Source organism: Chroicocephalus ridibundus, chromosome 4 (genome assembly GCF_963924245.1).
Source record: "Chroicocephalus ridibundus chromosome 4, bChrRid1.1, whole genome shotgun sequence".
NCBI lineage: Eukaryota > Metazoa > Chordata > Aves > Charadriiformes > Laridae > Chroicocephalus > Chroicocephalus ridibundus.
In genome coordinates this window covers 40,918,467-40,937,782 of record NC_086287.1, presented here as the reverse complement: position 1 = coordinate 40,937,782, position 19,316 = coordinate 40,918,467, and the positions used below count along the sequence as shown (strand labels likewise).

Genomic DNA, 19,316 nt, shown 5'->3' with positions numbered 1-19,316 from the left:
GAAGCAAACAACAGGGCTGTCTCGTACAAGCAGCTTCAGAAAAAGCATAGAAATGTGGTTGTCTCACAACACGTAGGGTGGGATCAGTAGAGCTGAGAAACTCTGAAGGAATGTGTTCACCTGAGAAAGGAAAAATAATTCTAGAAGATCAGATAGAAAGCAAAGCGGTCAGGACAGATGTTTCGAAGTGCAGACAGGTTGCTAGAGCCAAGTGTAGGAGACTTACCCACAGGTATGTAGCAGGAAGCTAAGCTGCAAGCTTTGGTTTGTACTTTTTTTTTTTTACGCTTTTCCCTTCTGTTTTTCTTCTCTTCGTCAGGCGGAGACAGCAGCAAATCGTATCTGCAAGGTGCTGGCAGTCAACCAAGAAAACGAACAGCTCATGGAAGACTACGAAAAACTGGCCAGTGATGTAGGTGTCCATGGTGCTGTTGGTTTCTGGGTGGTGGTATGTGGAAAGGAATTGCATATAACACTGGTAACTAGTCTTGGGGAATGCTGTTGGCCCACATTTCCGTGGAAATTTTTTTTTCCCCTTCTAGCTTGAGAAAAATTAAACATCGAACTTACCTTAAAGACAAGAGCAATCTACTTTAAAACGGAAAGCTTCCATAGAGCAGCTTTGAGTTTCTCAGTTTATTAAGAGCAACCACAGAAATGCTAAAATGAAAGGAAAAATCAAGCTGGTTTAATTTGCATTCCTCAGGACTATACAAGTTCATAACATCTTTCATACAAATTGTATACCCATATACTACAGAAGTCAGGAATTGGATCAGAGAGAATGGAAGTTAGAGATAATTGAGGAAAGAAATATGCACTTGTTGAGAGTTGGAAAGAATCTGTGTAAGATACAAGCTGGAGGCTGCTTTGGTTAACTGAGGAGGCTGACAGACTGACAGCTGTGAAACTACAGAAGTGACCAAATGTGGACTGGAGTATGTTTGTGGAAGATAAGCACAGAGGGGAAGGTGGAGAACAGAAGGGCAAGCATAGACCTTGAGCTTGGTTTCAGCCTCGTATGAAAAGCATAGGACACTTCTCCACTCAAACTATAGACTGCCCATTGCATTATCATTTTGACAGCTGCCCAGATGGTTTTGCTAAGGAGGGCTATTCAAAGAGCAACGCTGACTTCAAGGAAGCTAGAGTGGGAAAAGTGTAACCAGAGGCTAGACTTGATTTCCCCTGTCAGATCCTTCTGGAGGTAATATGATTTACAGCGTCCTTTAGTTATGCAACAGTCCAGCAAAACTCTAAGGCTTTAGTGTAATCTGAGGACATCGTTTGGTCCTGATTGTGCAAAAGCTACGCCTTAAACATATTGGATTGGGAGTGCTGCAACAAGCACTTCTACTTAGTGTGGTAGGGAATATGCTGCTCATTAAAAAAAAAAAGTACTTCTAAAAAAGCTGGCAAACTTTTGTTTACAAGCCCTGCTGGTGGCAGAATCTTTCTGACAGCAAGCATAAAATTAAATGGTCCCTAAAGAGATCAGGGCAACACCTGTAGTTTTAACACAATTTTCAGTTCAACGCTTCTTGTCATTGCTCTTTCCAGCTGCTGGAGTGGATCCGTCGCACCATCCCTTGGCTGGAGAACCGGGCCCCAGAGAACACCATGCAAGCCATGCAGCAGAAACTGGAGGACTTCCGGGACTACCGTCGCCTGCACAAGCCCCCCAAGGTCCAAGAGAAGTGCCAACTTGAAATCAATTTCAACACCTTGCAGACCAAGCTGCGGCTCAGCAACAGACCGGCCTTCATGCCTTCAGAAGGGAAAATGGTCTCGGTGAGTGGGTGTAACTTGCTCGTATATACCCCACCCATGCCTAAAAAATGGGACTCCTTTTCTACCCATGGATGGGCAGAGCATGCCCACCTTCAGGGTGAGATACTGTGCGGTAGGAACCCTACGGAATATAGTTCAGTGAGGCCATAATAAGAGAGGATCAAGCGATCATTGCTTCCCTGTATCTAAACCAGACTCTGAGGGTCTTCACAAGTTGCATGCCTTTATGAAGAGGTGTCTGGGTGGCTCTCATTTTTTCTGATTGAAAAATGGTTGGGTTTTTTTTTAAAGTTTCATGTTGGGAAGTGTTTTGAGAGGGACTCTTGTGCAGACAGGTGTATCCTGAGACCGCTGGTCCTGCTTATCTTAAGTCTGGCATTTCATCTCTGCACAACCCTGTGAGATTAAAAGCCACATCCACTCCCTCCAACCAATTGGAGCCATGTAGCTCGTGGAGACTAATGCTGAGATACATCTTCCCCCTTCATCTTCTAACCTGCCTTTTCTTCTCATGCTTCTGTCTCTAGGATATAAACAATGCCTGGGGTGGCCTAGAGCAGGCTGAGAAGGGCTATGAGGAGTGGTTGTTGAATGAGATCCGGAGGCTAGAGAGGCTGGATCACCTGGCAGAGAAGTTCCGGCAGAAAGCATCCATTCATGAGTCCTGGACAGATGGTAATGCCAACCTACATGCTTCCTATTGCCTGACATAGTGCTGTCCATTATGTAGGGGGGAAGAGATGGATCATGTGTAGGTCCTTACATGAGATTTTCCTCTCGAAAATGCCAGGTTCATTTATTATTTTATTAGAAAATAATGCATGAAAATCAGCTTGATCTCTGTTCTGCGACATCATGCGGCCACATCAGCATTCCCTAACTATTGCAAAGTGAGAACTTTGGATAGAAAAGAGCTACAGAGAAGAGAAAAAGTTGCCCTACTGTAAATGCTACAGTTGGCATTTGGAGGACCAGCATAGCCCAGTTTGCACATACTGAAACGAGTCCAGTATAAACTGACAGCACTGGCTTGAGGTGCACTATGTGCCCTTCTCTGTTGTTAATAGCAAACTCACACTCCCTGATTTGAAAGTGAGGATTGTGCATCTCTAGGCCAGCATGCGTGGGGGCAAGCCTCGAGCAGGGTGTCTGGAGCAGGGTGCCAGGGCTGCCTTGGTGGCCAGGAGCTGGCTTTGGGGGCGTTGGGTCCTGCCCTTCACTCTCCTGTCCTTTGGCTCCCTCCCCAGGTAAGGAAGCAATGCTGCAGCAGAAGGATTACGAAACTGCTACCCTCTCGGAGATAAAGGCCCTGCTGAAGAAACACGAGGCCTTTGAGAGCGACCTGGCTGCACACCAGGACCGCGTGGAACAGATTGCTGCTATTGCACAAGAGCTGAAGTACGGCACCCCAGCGCACATCCCATCCTTGGGGCCAGAGAGGCTTAATCATCTTTGCCCTTTGCCCTCTGGAGAGACATAAATCAATCTCCGTACAAAAATGTTGGGAAGTCCCAGTGTTTCCAAACAGTATCTAGGATACTGCTCTCCAGTATCCGGATGCACTACAAGAGCAGGCCAGAAAACGGATGAGTCGTGGGTGCTGATGCGGGGGCGTCAGTATTATATTCCCAAGCCAAGTTTCCATCCTCTTCCAGATCATTATGCTGCTGTGAACCCTTTCCTAAAGAGTCTGACCTGCCGCTGGTGCCTGCATAGGTTTCAGAATTGTAATGCCATCATACTTTTCCAGGAACAGAAGGAAACAGCAGAGGATAGCAGGCTCTCAGTTTGCTCTTTCTTATAAAAAAAAAATCCTCCTTATTCTGGCAGGAAAAACACCTGCTGATGCTTGAGCCCATCATGGCCTCTGCTGCCACCCTGGGCCCCTTGCCGCAGGAGTACTGCACCACATGGACTCCAGTTGGCTCTTGCTTCAGGGTGTCCTGTCCTCACAGCAGCTCAGCTCCCTCCCTGCTTCTTCCAGCTAGGAAACCTTCACCTCCACTCCTTTTCCTGGAGTGACGAGTGGCACAGGTTACCAGGAGAAATGGACTCTCCTCAGGGTGGGCAGTTGATTGCTAGGGATAGCAGGTAGTTAAAGAGCGGGTCTCTGCAGCACAGGGAGAGAGATTTTGAAACCCTGCATGTTTCTTGGCAAAAACAGTCTGAACAAGTTGGCTTTGACTTTGTTTCCTATTTTAAAAATATTTATATATCACACTGGCCTATCTTAAGTTAGTGTCTGGGCTAAGATCAGTACTCTTTGTCTGAAGGACTGTTTTTCTCTTAAAAGTCAGGATTATTGGATCAAGATCATTATCTCCTTTAACAACACGGGTTTACAGAATTGCTCCCTTGTCCACTGGAGGATTGACCTTGGAACCAGAGGAGAGTTCAAGGCAATCCTCCGTGTCAGTAAGATTAAAACCGAGGCTGGCTAGTCAGCAAGCATTAGCTGACCTGCCACTTCCAAAGCACACGCTACATGCCAGCCAAAGCAGCTGCAGCTCTAAGAGCAACGGGGAAGGGCTGGGCCCTAAGCTGGGGGAGAGAGGTGATTTCTTCCAAAGTGTGGGAATAGCAGGCTCAGCCATCCTTCCAAAAGCCATTTTCCATCTTAGAAAGAGGCCATGCCCTGAAAAACTGTAGCTGAGCTCTTTTCTCGCCCAGAGATACACTGCCAGGGAGATGGAGAGGGTCTGGAAGAAGCCACTGCGGCTGCCTGTGCCAGGCATGTTTTGGGGACACGGTATGTTCCACTCCCCAGCAGCAGTGGTCCAGAACGGCTGCATTACATGCCAGGCTTTCAGAAGCAGTTCTTTCATCTGCTGTGCTGTCTCTGCAGCAAAGTAGATCAAGGAACTGATCTGGATTAAAAACCCAGCAAAGAAAAAGTTATTTTTAGCCCAAATCAGTTTCCTGACTAGTTTACCGCAAGACTCCCACCAGCACTTGTGCCCACACACCTCAGGAGGGCAATACAATGGTGGGAAGAAACAAGGCTGAGGGAGGCAAGAAGAAACTGTTTAAACCTGCACTATTGCTTAGAGAAATGCTCATCAGATGTCCCATGGTCTCTCAGTAGCCCAGTAAGTTATTCTGCTTTCTCTTTTGAGGCTGACACTTCACAGTTTGGCTGATCTCCCTCTGCCTGCAGGTTTCTCCCTCTTTGTCCACGTGCAGAACCAAGAGCACAAAGCAATACAAGACCCCAAGCTTCAGTTTACCCCCGTGCTCTCCTTTCCCCAGCCATACTCTTACCAGCCCATCTTTCATGAGTGCCAGCCAGGCATCTCAGCAAAGCACTCTCTGTCAGGCATATAGAAGAGAAACCTACACTGTAATTCTGGGATTGTCCTAAATAAATGGATGGATTGTGTAATTTGGCTATTCTTTGCCACCCATACTGTGCAACTCTTGGAACAACCTTAACCAGCTTCTTTGCATTCATAATAAAATGTTTGCTGCCCATTCTGATGTACAAGATGCAGGTAGTTAGCCTGCTTGGTGTTCTTAAGGAGAATACAGGGACATATTGCTCTGCTCATAATCTGCTTATTCTCAGTTTGAGCAAAGGTCTGTACTCCCTTCCCCCAATGCCAAATTATTCCCATCAGGCAGCCAGCACCAGTGTTTGTTGAGGCCTTGGGTGGTGGTTGTTTTTCTTCCTGTTCTGTGCTGTTTGATGTACCGTAACATACAGTGTCTCCAAAACTAGATACTGCTGTCTTCCTGGCTCACTTTACTTGCAGAGACCATGAGCTCTTTGTCTGAACCTGTCATCAAGGCTGATACAGTTTTCTAATTGGTTTCTCTTTCTTCTCCAAAATGTTTTTATTTGACTTCTGGTCCTTTTTTCCCCACCCCTTATAGTGAGCTGGACTATTACGACTCTCCCAGTGTCAATGCCAGGTGCCAGAAGATCTGTGATCAGTGGGATAATCTGGGTGCCCTAACCCAGAAACGTAGAGAAGCCTTGGAGGTGAGACATGTTACAAGTTGGACCTTTGGGATTATGTGGGTAGGTCATTTGTGGGAAACAAGCTGCAGTGGGCACGAGCAACCAATTTCAGCTCTTTTGTGGACTCCTAGAACATCCTAGACTGTAAACAAGAGCTACATTTCAGTGTATTTATCCTGCTTTTCCCCTTCCAGCCCAATTATGATGCCATTCATTTGCTCAGGCTATTGATTTTTTTTCTACTTTTATGTGTTTTGTAATTTCATTCTGCTTGAAAAGACTGTCCTTGTTTTGTTTTATTTCAAAGGACCCTCAAATTTTTCCCTCAGAGGAAAAAAACCATCCTGTGTGTAATCTCTTAACAGCAGAGAGACTTTTACTGTAGTGCCATCCTGAGAGCACCAAGGAGGTCTGAAAGGAAGGAGCAGCTCAGACAACCCACATATTTGTGTGATTATTCTTCTCTAACCTTCTTTCCTGATTTTCTTTCTTTTTTTGTGCATGCCCAGAGAACAGAGAAGCTACTGGAAACAATTGACCAGTTGTACCTGGAATATGCCAAACGAGCTGCCCCTTTCAATAACTGGATGGAAGGGGCCATGGAGGACCTGCAGGACACGTTCATTGTTCACACCATTGAGGAGATCCAGGTACAGAGTAGTCATTTGCACCAGTCAGCTGGCATAGAGAGTTGGGGGTCTTCTGGATTCCTGGTGGTGCTGAATTTGTAGGTCATGTTTTGGTGCTTCTGCTCTAGTGAGTGTACCTTAGCAAGAGAAACAAAAAGGAGTGGTTTTCCTTGATTTCCTCCAAAAACGTGGATCTGAATAGGTATGAAACATGCTCACACCATCCTAGCTGGACACAAAAAACTGAAAGTGGATTTTTCAGTCTTACTCCAGTGTCTTATTAATGAAAGCCTGAAAATTGAGAGACTCTCTTAGGGTCTTGTGGTTGTTTTTTTAACTCATATGAGCAAAGCTTAGTGCTGCTCACAGGTTCTGCAGGTCAGTTGTCCCATGTAATGTCCAGGTCATTTGGTCTTATGTGATAGGATGTGCCAAGAGGGCAGGGGAGTTATTGAGCTGCCAGCTGGGTTTCAGTGCTGAGCACAAAAAAAATCAGAATCGTCCACTTTGGTGGTGGATTACCATTTGAAGTGAAATTACCATTTGAAGTGAAAGTCTTCTTGCCTCCTGCAAGAAAACAGAGACACTATCTCAGTTTTCTACCATCTGAAAGGGTATTACAAAAGCAACTTGAGGTATCTGCAGGTAATTTTCACACCTTTGACAGCAGGAATTACTCTTCCACGGGTTGCAGTGGGGACTTCTATTTCTCCTACTTGATGGGCTCATGAAAATGATCCAAGTCAGCACTTTGCAGGAATGGCTGACAACAACGTGGCCATCAGTGAGGCAGCAGATGGAACACCAACAGGGGACACTATGCAGACAGGGGGGCAGAGGGCTAGTGAAAGAGCCCTAGCCTGGTATCAGCTGTTACTGAGCTGCCACTTGTTTCTTCCACCCTTCCCTGCTGACAAAGGGGTTCATTAAGTCTTTCATAACGCAGAACAAATCTGAACAGGATTTAAACACTTCCATCATCTCTTTGTGACTGTTTGCAGTATCTTTCCCAGCCCCCCAGACTTGCATTACATCTCTGTGGCCCCGCAGCAGCTGCAAAGTAATGAGTCACCATGTAAGGAAGCAATTTTACAAAAAGTAGTTACAGTGTGTGTATTGTAAGAGAGTGGTCGATCATGCAGTTTACTTTCATTCCCTCTTCTGTCCACACTGTTCCCTCGACTACCCCTGCACATGCCTCTCTGTCCCCGATTTGTTTTGCTGTGTCTTTCCCTGCGTTTGCTTCCCTAGTCTTGATCTTCCAGGCTTCTGCGATGAAGTACCTTACAGGCCTGTAGAAGCAGTGGGAGATGAGCCAGGACCAACTGGCTTGTCAGCTGTCCACAAACTACCAGCAAGCGTGCCCCCACCATTGGTCCTTGGAGCACAGTCTGGGCACCGCAGCAAGACGGGGAACAGAAAGGGCCTGTTGTGTTCAGGGAGAAGGAGCTGGTTTTCAGCAGCAGGAGCATTTGTTGCCTGTGCAAGTTTGCCGTTGGCTGGAAGACCTTCACCTAGATCTAACTTACTCCGATCAGACTGAATCTGGCTCTTAGTATTTATCTGGAGTTATCTTAGGTGTAAAACTAGTACGTACCTAGTAGGAGAAGAATAACATGGCATATTTACACTAGTGAGATATGACTGCTTTCAAGTAATGCTAGTAGTCAGATCTTCTTCCCAAAGGGGCTGACAGACAGTCACTGAGCAGTGTTGGGGAACTAGTTCCCCCTAAATTATGAGCCAAAATTATTCCACCATTTTGGGGGCTGTGATCTCTGTCACTGGTCAACATGGGACAGAAACGGAGGGAAAACAAGACTTCACATCATTTAACTACTTAGAATAGCCTCTTTAGTGATGCTGAGAGAACCTGAAAAGTGTATTAGAGTATTAGAGTAGCCTGCTTTGTATCCTGGGAATATGTAAGCTTTTGCAGTCACTTCTGCAGGGATACATTTGCTGAAGAGACTATTCAGTGACTAATGCTCTTACCCTCCCTTTGCTGCTGTCTTCCTTCTGCAGGGATTGACCACAGCCCATGAACAGTTCAAAGCCACTTTGCCAGATGCCGACAAGGAGCGACAGGCCATTCTGGGAATCCACAATGAAGTCTCAAAGATTGTCCAGACATACCATGTCAACATGGCAGGAACGAATCCTTACACTACGATCACGCCACACGAGATCAATGGCAAATGGGAACATGTGAGTTCTTTCCAGCCTTGCAAGTTAGTGTGGCAGGGCACCACTGCTCCATCACTGGGGTCCCAGGAAGTGGATTATTTACTCTTCAGTTACCCTCTCATGCCTACTGATGAGCTTTTCTTTTTTTTTTCTGTGATTTGTTTTGGGCTCAATTGCCATGTGCTTGGAAAGTGGAAGACATTTTTCATATAAATGCCTAAGGGGTGTCAGATCCCTTTTATTTGCTATTTTGTAATGAAAGATGCTAAATTAAAAGGTTTGAGGTTTTCAGTCCTCAGTTGACCTGAGAAGCAAGTAAGTAAGTAAGTATCAAGTAAGTAAGTATCAGTATCCTTTTTCACCATTCAATCCTTCAGGTGTTTTATCTCTGCAGCCAAGTAGCCTTCCCTTGCTGTAAACCTAAAAGAGCAGCTACCCTCCATACCAGCTGTGCTGATGGTTCTTACGACCAAACGAGATCACCAAAGTGAGATCTGAACAGGGTCCTGCAATTCAATTAACATGAGCCAACAAAAACCCCAGTAGTGAATGGAAGTTTCTTCCGGTCTTCCATGGCCTGAGATGAGTTTGCAGTGTGCAACCTACAGCAGATAGGATTCACATTCTATGAGCCTTCCCACTGTGTCCTAAACCATATGACTGCTTGTTTTCAGTGCAAACACCCACTCCTCCCTTCCTTGTGGCAATTTCTACATTTACTATACCTGTGCCTTTGTATGTATAAACTGCACACTTTGTTATTCTTTGCTGTAGGTGCGGCAACTGGTTCCCAGAAGGGATCAAGCCCTGATGGAAGAACATGCTCGCCAGCAGCAAAATGAACGACTTCGTAAACAGTTTGGTGCACAGGCCAATGTCATCGGACCCTGGATCCAGACCAAGATGGAGGTAGTGCTTTGCTCATTTTGAAACAGTCTGTTTTCCTCTGTGGTCTTCACTGATCTTCTTATCCTTGGTCTTTCTTGACCACTGTCACAGTCATTCTTCCTTCAGGTTACAGCAAGAGAAACTTTAATACAAAATATGGAGAATCCCAAGATTGATATTGGTTACCGAAGTGCTTGTACTTTTCTTCCCCCAACTCTTTAGTACAGAGACAAAAAACGTGATTTAAAATGGGGAACACTGGTATTTCAGTAGAGTTGTGTTTATATGCAGCAAGCTAAAGACCCTACATCAGAAGCATATTTTGTGTAACTGCTTTCACAGCAATAGTCTTGATACACCTGACAAAATAAATACAATTAGCATATCAAACCAGCAGAGGAGACGTGTTTTTAAGGGAGATCTTCTCCCTTTAGGTAAAATTTGAGTTAAAGTAATTGGAGTTGATGAAATGGAAAGATATGAAGCTATTACTGATGGCAGGAGCTGTAAAGAAGGAAGCAATTACAGAAATATGTTTGTATGAAGGGACTAAGACAGTTAGTGGCAGACAGTATATCAGAAAAAGATCTAGCTTGATACATAACTAGCTTATGGACTGCAGTTTTCTATTTTTTTATATCCTTGTATTAGACACATCTCATGTGACTCACCTCACTTGGAAAATGTTCAGGGTTCTGCTAAGATTTTTGCTGACACTCTCTCGGTTCATTTAAAGTAACTGCTCCATGAGATATTTTTTTTGAATCATCGTCCTGTGTGAGCATGAAATAGCTGCAATAAATATCAAGCATGTTGAGGCTTGTCCTTCCAACGGGATCTGACTCCTTTGGCTTTGCTAATGCAGGAGATTGGCCGCATTTCAATAGAGATGCATGGGACCCTGGAGGACCAGCTCAACCACTTGCGGCAGTATGAGAAAAGCATTGTGAATTACAAACCAAAGATTGACCAGTTGGAAGGAGACCACCAACAGATCCAGGAAGCGCTTATCTTTGACAACAAGCACACCAACTACACCATGGAGGTAAAAGTTTTGGAAGCAGATCAGCCAGCCTCATCTGCTGTGGCCAGTTAGCATCAGCCACATCTAACTCTGGCAACATGTTGAGAGTTCTCAGGAAAATGGAGAGTTTGACAATATGGCCAAGCATGCAACAACATGTTGCTGAATTTTTTATTTTTTTTTCATAGCTGTACTTTATGCCAACCCATTCCAAAGTACTTCCAAATATAGACAATAGAAATAACCTGAATGAGATCAACATTATTGCTTGAAAAATTGGCTGATCTCATTTCTCCTGCCACCCAATTGTGGCAACCTATTAGCTCGGATTAGAAAGACCAGGGGCGTGCTAGTAATTTTGAGCTGCCATAGCCTGGCAAAAGAAAAAAGTCCAACAAAAGCTTTTTAAAACCGGAATCTGGCTTTCTGTTGACAACGTGAGGTTTCTTGGAAGCAATCTGAGTTCAACATGAGTCCAGCAGAACACAGCCAGGCTTTGAAACTTGTCTTTTGGGTTTTGGCCAGCTCTCCATTATGCAACAGCAGAGGCAGTGGAGCACCAGTGTCTTCCAAGGACTGTGGTTTATTTATTTTCTTGGTAAGGAGAGTTTTCTGCCCAACCAAGTCCTAGAAGCACTAGGTTTCATTCTTATTTGTGTTAAAGGCCTCCAATATGTTTCTCTGACAAGGCAAAGGAACTTTGCAAAGGACCAAGGCTTTCTTAAGATGAGGAATTGGCCTCTTCAGTATTTTCTTCGGTCAAAATTCAGATTTTAAACATCTGGTTGGCTCACACTGCAGATGAGAAGGAAGCTTTTCTGAGCAAAAAGACTTCTCCTGCCTTGGCCACCAGGATCATTTAATTTGCAACAAGTAGCATATCCAATACACTGGCCACAGAGGCACAAGAGCTACTTCTTAATTTAAAAATTGTCCTGTCTTCTTTTTCCAGCATATCCGAGTGGGCTGGGAGCAGTTACTAACAACAATTGCTAGAACCATCAACGAAGTGGAAAACCAGATTCTGACCCGTGATGCCAAAGGAATCAGCCAGGAACAAATGAACGAGTTCCGGGCTTCTTTCAACCATTTCGACAGGGTAAGTCTGTTCTGGCTGCAGCTTGGTAAACTGCAAGCTTCCATGTAGACTGTGCAGTGCGAAAAAAAAACCCAAATAGTCACTGTGGTAAAACTAGATCAATAGAAGATGTTTCATTCTTACAAACATCACTCCTGTGGAGCAGTCATTCCTGTGAAGACTGCTAAGTATATCTTCACAGGAAACTGCTAAGATAAAGCTAAAGTATGAAAAAGTTTGAAGGCTTATTTTGGAAATTAGACTTTTACTCCATCTTCTCCGGAGAGCAGATTATTATCTTGATTTATAACATTCTTTGGAGCAGCTGTCCTCCGCTCTGACATACCATCGCATCAACCTGTACTGAAGAAACCAGTGTTGCTCTTGTATGGAGCAAACAGAGGAGGATCTATACACACCGTGGCATTGCATGACGTAGATAAACCTTGATGTAAAGCATGCTTTGCCTTACTGTGGAAATACATGCCAAGGCACTAATGGGTGCCATAAGAAAGGAATTCCTTAAAAGAAGTTCTACTCCCCTCAATTTGGCAGCCTGTCTGCAAGTCTTCCTTCTACAACCCAAATCACAAAGGTGTCATGCAGGGAAACAGAGACAGCAGCCCAAGTCTGAAGCTGGCTCCATTATCGACCCCTTCAGTGTTGTCTGGAAATGCCTGAGCAGCCTGCAGAGATACTAACTCAGTGCTGCAAATATGTGTTGCTCTCCACCACTGCTGCAGCAGCCATACTGTTTGAAAGGAGAACAGGGCTGCAGCCTGCCCTCCGAGATTGGCAACGCTTCCCGATTGCTGAACGCTGGCTATTTCAGACCTTCTCTAGCAGCCTAAGAAAAACAAAACCCATGGCTTCTTTTCTTAGCAGAGGGACCGATAAAGCCCTGTAGATTTTATATTTTGACCTTCATATTGCTTGCCCCTCCCTCCACCACAGTCTGATAATGCAGAGAGAACATGGGTTTCCCATCTTCAACAGTGTATTTTATTTATGAAGGCTTAATGCTGACTTTAAAAGCTGATTTTTTAGAAAGGAAAGTCAATTGGAATTGGCCCCACCATCCTGTCTATAGCATCCTTGATCTGGCCAGAGATGGTGGTGGCAGGCAGGGGCTCTTCAGTGCTTGAGGGCTTTCCTGAGCTAAAATTCTGCAGGATGGAGGGGGATTCTCAGTTCCTGTGGTAGCTCGTGTATAGTTTGATGGGTACATCCAAACACTGGGGGAGCGGGGAATGAGCAAATGGAAAAGCAGCTGCCAAGCCGTGTTGTGCTGAGCTGTACAGCAGTGCTGTTTGCAGAGCTGAGCACTTGAAATAGCTTTACCTGTCAAAGCTCCACCTCATGTGCAGGTAAAAATACAGCCATAACACTGCTCCCCTGAGCTTCAGCTGTTTTTCCTTGTCTGTTCCTGGGATGCCCTGACAGCTAAGCTTCCTTGGGTGTGTTGCCAAACACACCTGCCCTCACCTACTCCTTTAGTGGGACTTTTGACTGGAAGATTAAGGTAATGCTTCCCACTGCCTCTGCCTGCTTACCTGCACTCCGGTTTACTAGTGAAACACAGGGCTTCTGGCACTATGGATAACAAGCAGTGATGCAAGTAATTCACTTGGGAGATGGAGATCTTGAGGCTTCTGAGCATCAACTGTTTTTGTCAATCAAATGCTCTCAAGATGTGACGAGCTCTCTGAGAAGGAACTGTTCCAAGAGCATTTTTAGCACATCCTGAAATGTCATTGTGATATCTAATGTTGTGCACTTTTTATTTTTCTTCCCTGTCTTTCTGTCTGCATGTCATTCTTCCTCTCCCTCTCTCCTCACCCATTGCATGGTGCACCTGTTCGTTGTCCTTCCACCTCCCTTTGATCTCCTCTATGTCTCCCTTCCTTCTGCCCCACACCATCACCCCACTGGCACTGCATGTCCTGCTGCCTGGCACACCGCATAACCAGGACCACTCCGGCACACTTGGCCCTGAGGAATTCAAAGCCTGTCTCATCAGCTTGGGTTACGATATTGGAAACGATGCACAGGTACAGAATGCTAGTGGTGAACACAGACAGATGTTAAACTGTGAAAAAATAACAGTTTTTTCCTTTCTTTTCTTGTTTGTCTTAATCCATCTGTCATTGCTGTTCTTGTGTTTGACTATATATATATATATATATATCACTTTTCTATACTACTTCCTCTTTAAATGTACTTTGGTATCTATGCCTTCTTAATTCCCTAATTGTTTGTCTTGGGAGAATTCCTTTTATATCTTCAAACTATTCCATTTACTTCTGTGTCACTTAACACTCCTTTTCTTGTCCATCTCTCAATCTGTCTTGCTTCTTCTCTTCATTCCTTTTTTCCATCATCAATATGTTCCTGTGTGGAAACTGTTCCATGTCCAAAACCACCTTTGCTTCCTCATGGTTTCACAAACTACCCTTCCTCTATTGTTTTTTGTTGTCCTGTAAATCCTTCCTTCTATCTCATCCCCCCTGAAACTCATGCTTTGTAATGTCTCCTGTGGGTTCATTCTTCCCTGGACTGGTCTCCCTTTTCTCCCTTGGCTTTTTCCATCTTTGCATCATTCCCTGTAGAAGAAGACTGGTATGATGGATTGTGAAGATTTCCGAGCCTGCCTTATCTCCATGGGTTACAATATGGTAATGTAGAGCCCTCTATCACTCCTGTTCAAAGTGATTCTTGTAGGCACCTTCAAAAATGAAGGGAGAATGTGTAGTGAATCAAGGTAAATACAACCTCATTTTCCAGAATTATCAGCAATGGATGTTAAATCTAGTATTAGTCTTTGTTAGTTGGAAATTATTGTCTAATTCCTGTGTATTTCAAATAAGAATTATATTTATCAAACTGTTTAGCTACAAGTGGAAGAAACAGTAAATTTCCTCTTACCGGTACCTGCGCTCTGCACAGCACACACAACCTCCCCAGCCCTAAGTATCAGTTGAACTCATCTGGAATTATACATCACCTGATCTGAATACACTCAAACACTGCTCCTTTATTCCTACCATTTATTTCACATCTCTTTTCCTGTACATGTAAGTTCAAGTTCCAGTCATCCTCCCTGTAGCTTTTACTTCACCAGAGTAGGAACAGTAACACGTGGCATCTGGAGAAGCACGATAACTAATAGGAAGAGCTTCAGCAAAGGCTGATGCTCATCAAAGGGCAGGAGAAGAGCATAGTGCTAAAATATTCAGCTGTACTCCCAGCATCTTTGCTCCTGATGTCAGGCAAAGCAGTGTTATTCATCGTACTCATCAGCCCAGTGTAAATACAGACTCTTTAGTGTAGTGTGCCAAGCCACAGTAACAGTTGATTAGATACCTTAATCACTCTTGAAGGTATACTGTTCTAGATGTTTTAGAAGAGCCTGTTCCTAGGAGAAGACTCAGCTCTGCCCTCCCCTCCACCTTGCCTGGGGAGGAAGGAGTCCTGGAGATGAGAATAGTTGCTTTTCTGTTTATATGCAAAAAAAATTGCAGAAAACTACACTACAAGGTTTTGGCTTCTGTAACAAGCTTCTCTGTAGGATCTTCCCTGTAAAGGCTACTTCCCTGGGCCACTCCAGGTATGTAAGTCCTTCTTTCCAAAGCCTGTCTGGTTAAGATGAACCAGGTACTATTAAAGACCCCAAAGATATTTCTTCTGGTGGTTTCTGTTCTGGCAGCTGAAGAGAACTGTAAAAGTTCTCATTTAGTAAATGAAAGTAAAGGATTTGAGGAATGCAGATATTCAAATATTTCTACAGACATCTAGCACGACATGTGTTACAGAGAAATTTGCGTCTTCCCCTGGAGTCAGTGTGATATTGTTCCCTGATAGGAGCATTGTCCTAGAGCTAGATGCAGCTGGATGTTATCCTAGGGCAGAGCTGAGAATATTTTATTCCAAAGGACAAATGAGTGGGAAGCATTTGTACATAACAGTGAGCTAAAAAAGAATATCCTGATTTAAAAAAAAAAATAAACCAAACAGAAGTGGTTTCTATTTGGCTTTGTTTTTCTAGCTGTGAGATGTGCTGGTGGACAGTTTCTCCTCACTTTTATAGCACTGCTGCCCAAACGTCCAGGCTTACGTGACTCTCTTGTTCTCCAGGGAGAGGCAGAGTTTGCCCGCATTATGAGCATCGTTGACCCTAACCGTTTGGGTGTAGTGACGTTCCAGGCCTTCATCGACTTCATGTCCCGGGAAACAGCAGATACAGATACCGCTGACCAGGTTATGGCTTCCTTTAAGATCCTGGCTGGAGATAAGGTGAGGCTCCACACCTTCCTTTACTGCATCTGCACGGCCCCTGCTTTCCTTTTTCTCTTGTCTCTGAGAGAAAGTCTCGAGGGAAGCACTCTCTAGCACGGAGGGTGTTTTCACAGGAACACTGTGCAGCGCTGGAGGAGTGCAAGGCTAAAGTGTGGGTTAATAAGCAGCCTGCCAAGGCGCTTGAAAGTCCTGTTCAGCTGTCAGTCAGAACTATGCTGCCCACTCTCGCTTTAAAAATTTAATTAAGAGCTTGGTCGTGATTTGTTATTTTAAAACATATGAACAAATTCAACAGATGGTTCTTGATTAGTCTTGAAAAACTTAATTACTGACAGCTGTAAACTTGAGATGATCTTTCTCAGATATACGTGTGTCACTATCAGTAGTTATACAATCAATAGTAGATTTTCATTGAGGATATGCTGTACCTGCAAGAGGAGCATCTTTTAATCATAGAAATTAGTCGAAAGTAGAAAAACTCACAGGATGATACTAAAAGCATTAATTTTCTAAATTTGCATCATCAGCTGATAAATTATGTAATCTTATTTTTCTTATATAACAATCCCCATTAATCTTTTATGTAATTGAATAAATAATATGCACATGTAATATTAATATATCTCTATATTTGCTAATGATTTTATTCATCTCACTTGAAATGTGGGATACCATTTCTCAGATTGTAATAAGTCACCCGTAAATCCAGTACTGGTTTCCATGTTTCACTAATAAACTTTTCATAATCTTATCATGGTTTTGGCCAAATTGGCCAATGGCCAGCGACAGATGCCCCCCCGCCCAGCCTCTCGTACATGGAGAGGAGGAGGAGAGATAAAGAGATTTACAAGTTTAGAAGAAAGTAAACTACTTTAATGAAATATTAAGATAAAAAGGAAAATAATTAAATAGATACAGTATATACAAAACCGTATTAAACTCCCAGGATGACATCACCATCAGGCACTGGGGAAGTCCCAGACTGGACTCAGCGACAGGTGGGAACTGGATTCCACAGATGGAGTCAGGAACACACAGATCGGGATCAAAGGCAGATGAACAGACAGGGTCCTCCCCAGACGTCAGCCATTGAAAGAAGAGACTTGACCCTTTAATCCGTCAGCTTTTATACTGAGCATGGGGCAGATGGGATGGAATATCCCTGTTCATCAATTTTTGGTCACCTGTCCTGTCCGCTCCTCCCCACAGGTGGGACCCCCCTACGCTTTTCCGAGCCTCCAACAGGGCAAATAACAAAATTAGCTGACCTTGGTTATTATAGCAATAAGTATAAGCAAGAGCCTCTTTGCGTGCCATTCCTTGGCACAAGCTGTAAACATTGGTCTTACCACTCTGAGAACGAACTGTTTTCAACACAACATGCTGTTAATTTCAGAGAGTTGGAAGAGGCCTAGCTAAGAAATAAAATTACTGAACAGGAAGTTGGTTCTGTTTTACCTCAAACCAGGACAAATCTGTAATGTAGAAATCCATGATATCCATCCTTTAGGCATCTGCCTGACTGAAGCCAATCCTATTGTCTTTCAAGGCCTGAAAATTCCACGTTATTCAGACAAGCTAATCACTGAATAAATAGGTACTTTTGGATACAGTATTGCTTATTAACTCGTTTACGCTGTACAGTACATTAAATATACTTGTCGGTGTTAAAGACGCTCTAGTGACTATAGCATGAATCAGACAGTATTTCATTATGAAGAAAAATACCTCTTATTCACTCCAATCATTAAACTGAAAGACGGGGGGGGGGGGGGAGGGGGGAAAGAATAAAAAGTCACAGGAGAGAGAGAGAGGTGTGAAACCTGAACCATTATTTAGATGACTGCGAATGCCGGTGAGTCAGTCAGCTCAAGACAACATGCTGGTTAGCAAACAGGCAGCTACTGTTACCTACTGCATGGAGAGAAGCCAAGGTACTTCAGCTCAGCGAGTCTCCAGAAGCTGAATTTACATAAGAAGTTTTGCTTGCTTATTAAAAATGTCTGCTGTGAACGGCAAGGATTCCTGGGGGAACTGTGGAAGCAATACAAAGTGTTTGCTTGTCTGCTGCCTGCATGGCTGCCGCCGACCAGAGCTAGTGGGGATGGCTCCTGTCCTTCCTCAGGAGAGTGGGAATGGCACCTCCCAAGCAGCACAAGCGGCTGTTACCTCCTGCTGGTGAGGCACAGGAGCCAAATGAAATTTCTTCTTCCTCCCATTTGCTTTCAGCAGGACCTCCACTGTTACAGGAAGGCACAGTCTTACACTAATAATTCACCTTATTTACCTCCAGGTCTTTTCTTTAGGTGTGCCAGCACCCCTCCTACAAAAAAAACCCTTTCTTTCCGTTGTAAAAACATTTTCATGGACAAGTAGTAGGGAGAGTGACTGTGTTTCCTCCCAGAGAGCTCCCTGTGTGGGTGTACGGTGCTAGTCTAGGTTGTTGGGTCCTGTCCCTGTCTGTTGTCTGCTGCCCTGGGGGGACAGGGGGTGGCTCTCCCTGCGAGGAAGGTCAGTTTGTTGAAAAGTAACCATCGCCTTATCGTTTGTCCTCCTTGCAGAACTACATCACTGTGGATGAATTACGGCGGGAGCTGCCTCCTGATCAGGCTGAATACTGCATTGCTCGAATGGCACCCTACAATGGCCGTGATGCTGTACCCGGTGCGCTGGACTACATGTCCTTCTCCACGGCGCTCTACGGCGAAAGTGACCTTTAACTTTTTTCTGTCCCACCACACGCTCCCTTCCCCTCTCCCCCGTCCGACACGCCCTTCTTTCTCTTTGCAAAGCAGCCTCTGCTCCGCTCTTTTTTGTGTTTCCCTGTTTTGCTTCAGATAACAGATCACATTTTTAAGTGGGGGGGCGGGGGGGACATTGATATGGCACCGCCTACCTTGCCCCTGAAATGACAGTTTACAAAATTATTTTGTGCAAAAAAAGTTACGTTTTAAAAAGAACAGACATATTTTATTATAGGAAAAGGTATTTTTCTCCACCAGATTGAAACTTAAAAAGAACATGTTAAAATATCACACCAAATATTTTTTGTTGTGACATAGAAGGTCAAGCACAATGTTACATTCCATCCTTTCCAAAAAGAACCAAACAACAACCAAATGCCACTTGTTCTGTTAACTTTTACATTTGCGTATGTCTCTTTTATCACGTTTATCTTGGGAGGGGGGAAGGCACACAAGTGCATGTGTTTGCTGGTTCACTCATTTCATGAAAATATTTTATGATAAACTTTTGAAATTGCTGTGTTTTCTAGGGAAAAAAATAATGTACACAGCTCATGTTTTCATATTTAATTAAAAAATACAATATGCCTCCTATGTTTATCAGTGCACAACTTTTTTTGTTGCTGAGAGTTGTCTGGTTTCAGAACATGAAGCTTGAGAGTTGATAACTTTGATATTGCTTGTCACAAACCATATTAAAAATTTCTTGTGATAACAA

General features: G+C 44.1%; 1 protein-coding gene across 5 annotated transcripts in view; it reads left to right on the top strand.

Moving 5' to 3' along the window:
* Positions 1-19,316, top strand: part of ACTN1 (actinin alpha 1) — a 92,309-nt gene extending 72,993 nt beyond the window's left edge. For 2 of the 5 annotated variants that reach the window (XM_063331633.1, XM_063331632.1), the window contains exons 9-21: positions 320-412; positions 1,561-1,791; positions 2,319-2,466; positions 3,039-3,189; positions 5,665-5,773; positions 6,262-6,402; positions 8,407-8,589; positions 9,343-9,477; positions 10,322-10,501; positions 11,433-11,579; positions 14,168-14,233; positions 15,693-15,851; positions 18,416-19,316. In XM_063331633.1, the coding sequence (XP_063187703.1) occupies positions 320-412; positions 1,561-1,791; positions 2,319-2,466; positions 3,039-3,189; positions 5,665-5,773; positions 6,262-6,402; positions 8,407-8,589; positions 9,343-9,477; positions 10,322-10,501; positions 11,433-11,579; positions 14,168-14,233; positions 15,693-15,851; positions 18,416-18,574 (1,902 nt within the window). In that variant the 3' untranslated portion in view covers positions 18,575-19,316. Of the gene's footprint in view, positions 1-319; positions 413-1,560; positions 1,792-2,318; positions 2,467-3,038; positions 3,190-5,664; positions 5,774-6,261; positions 6,403-8,406; positions 8,590-9,342; positions 9,478-10,321; positions 10,502-11,432; positions 11,580-13,528; positions 13,610-14,167; positions 14,234-15,692; positions 15,852-18,415 lie in introns of all 5 variants that reach the window. The other 3 variants (XM_063331631.1, XM_063331630.1, XM_063331634.1) reach the window with 2 other exon arrangements.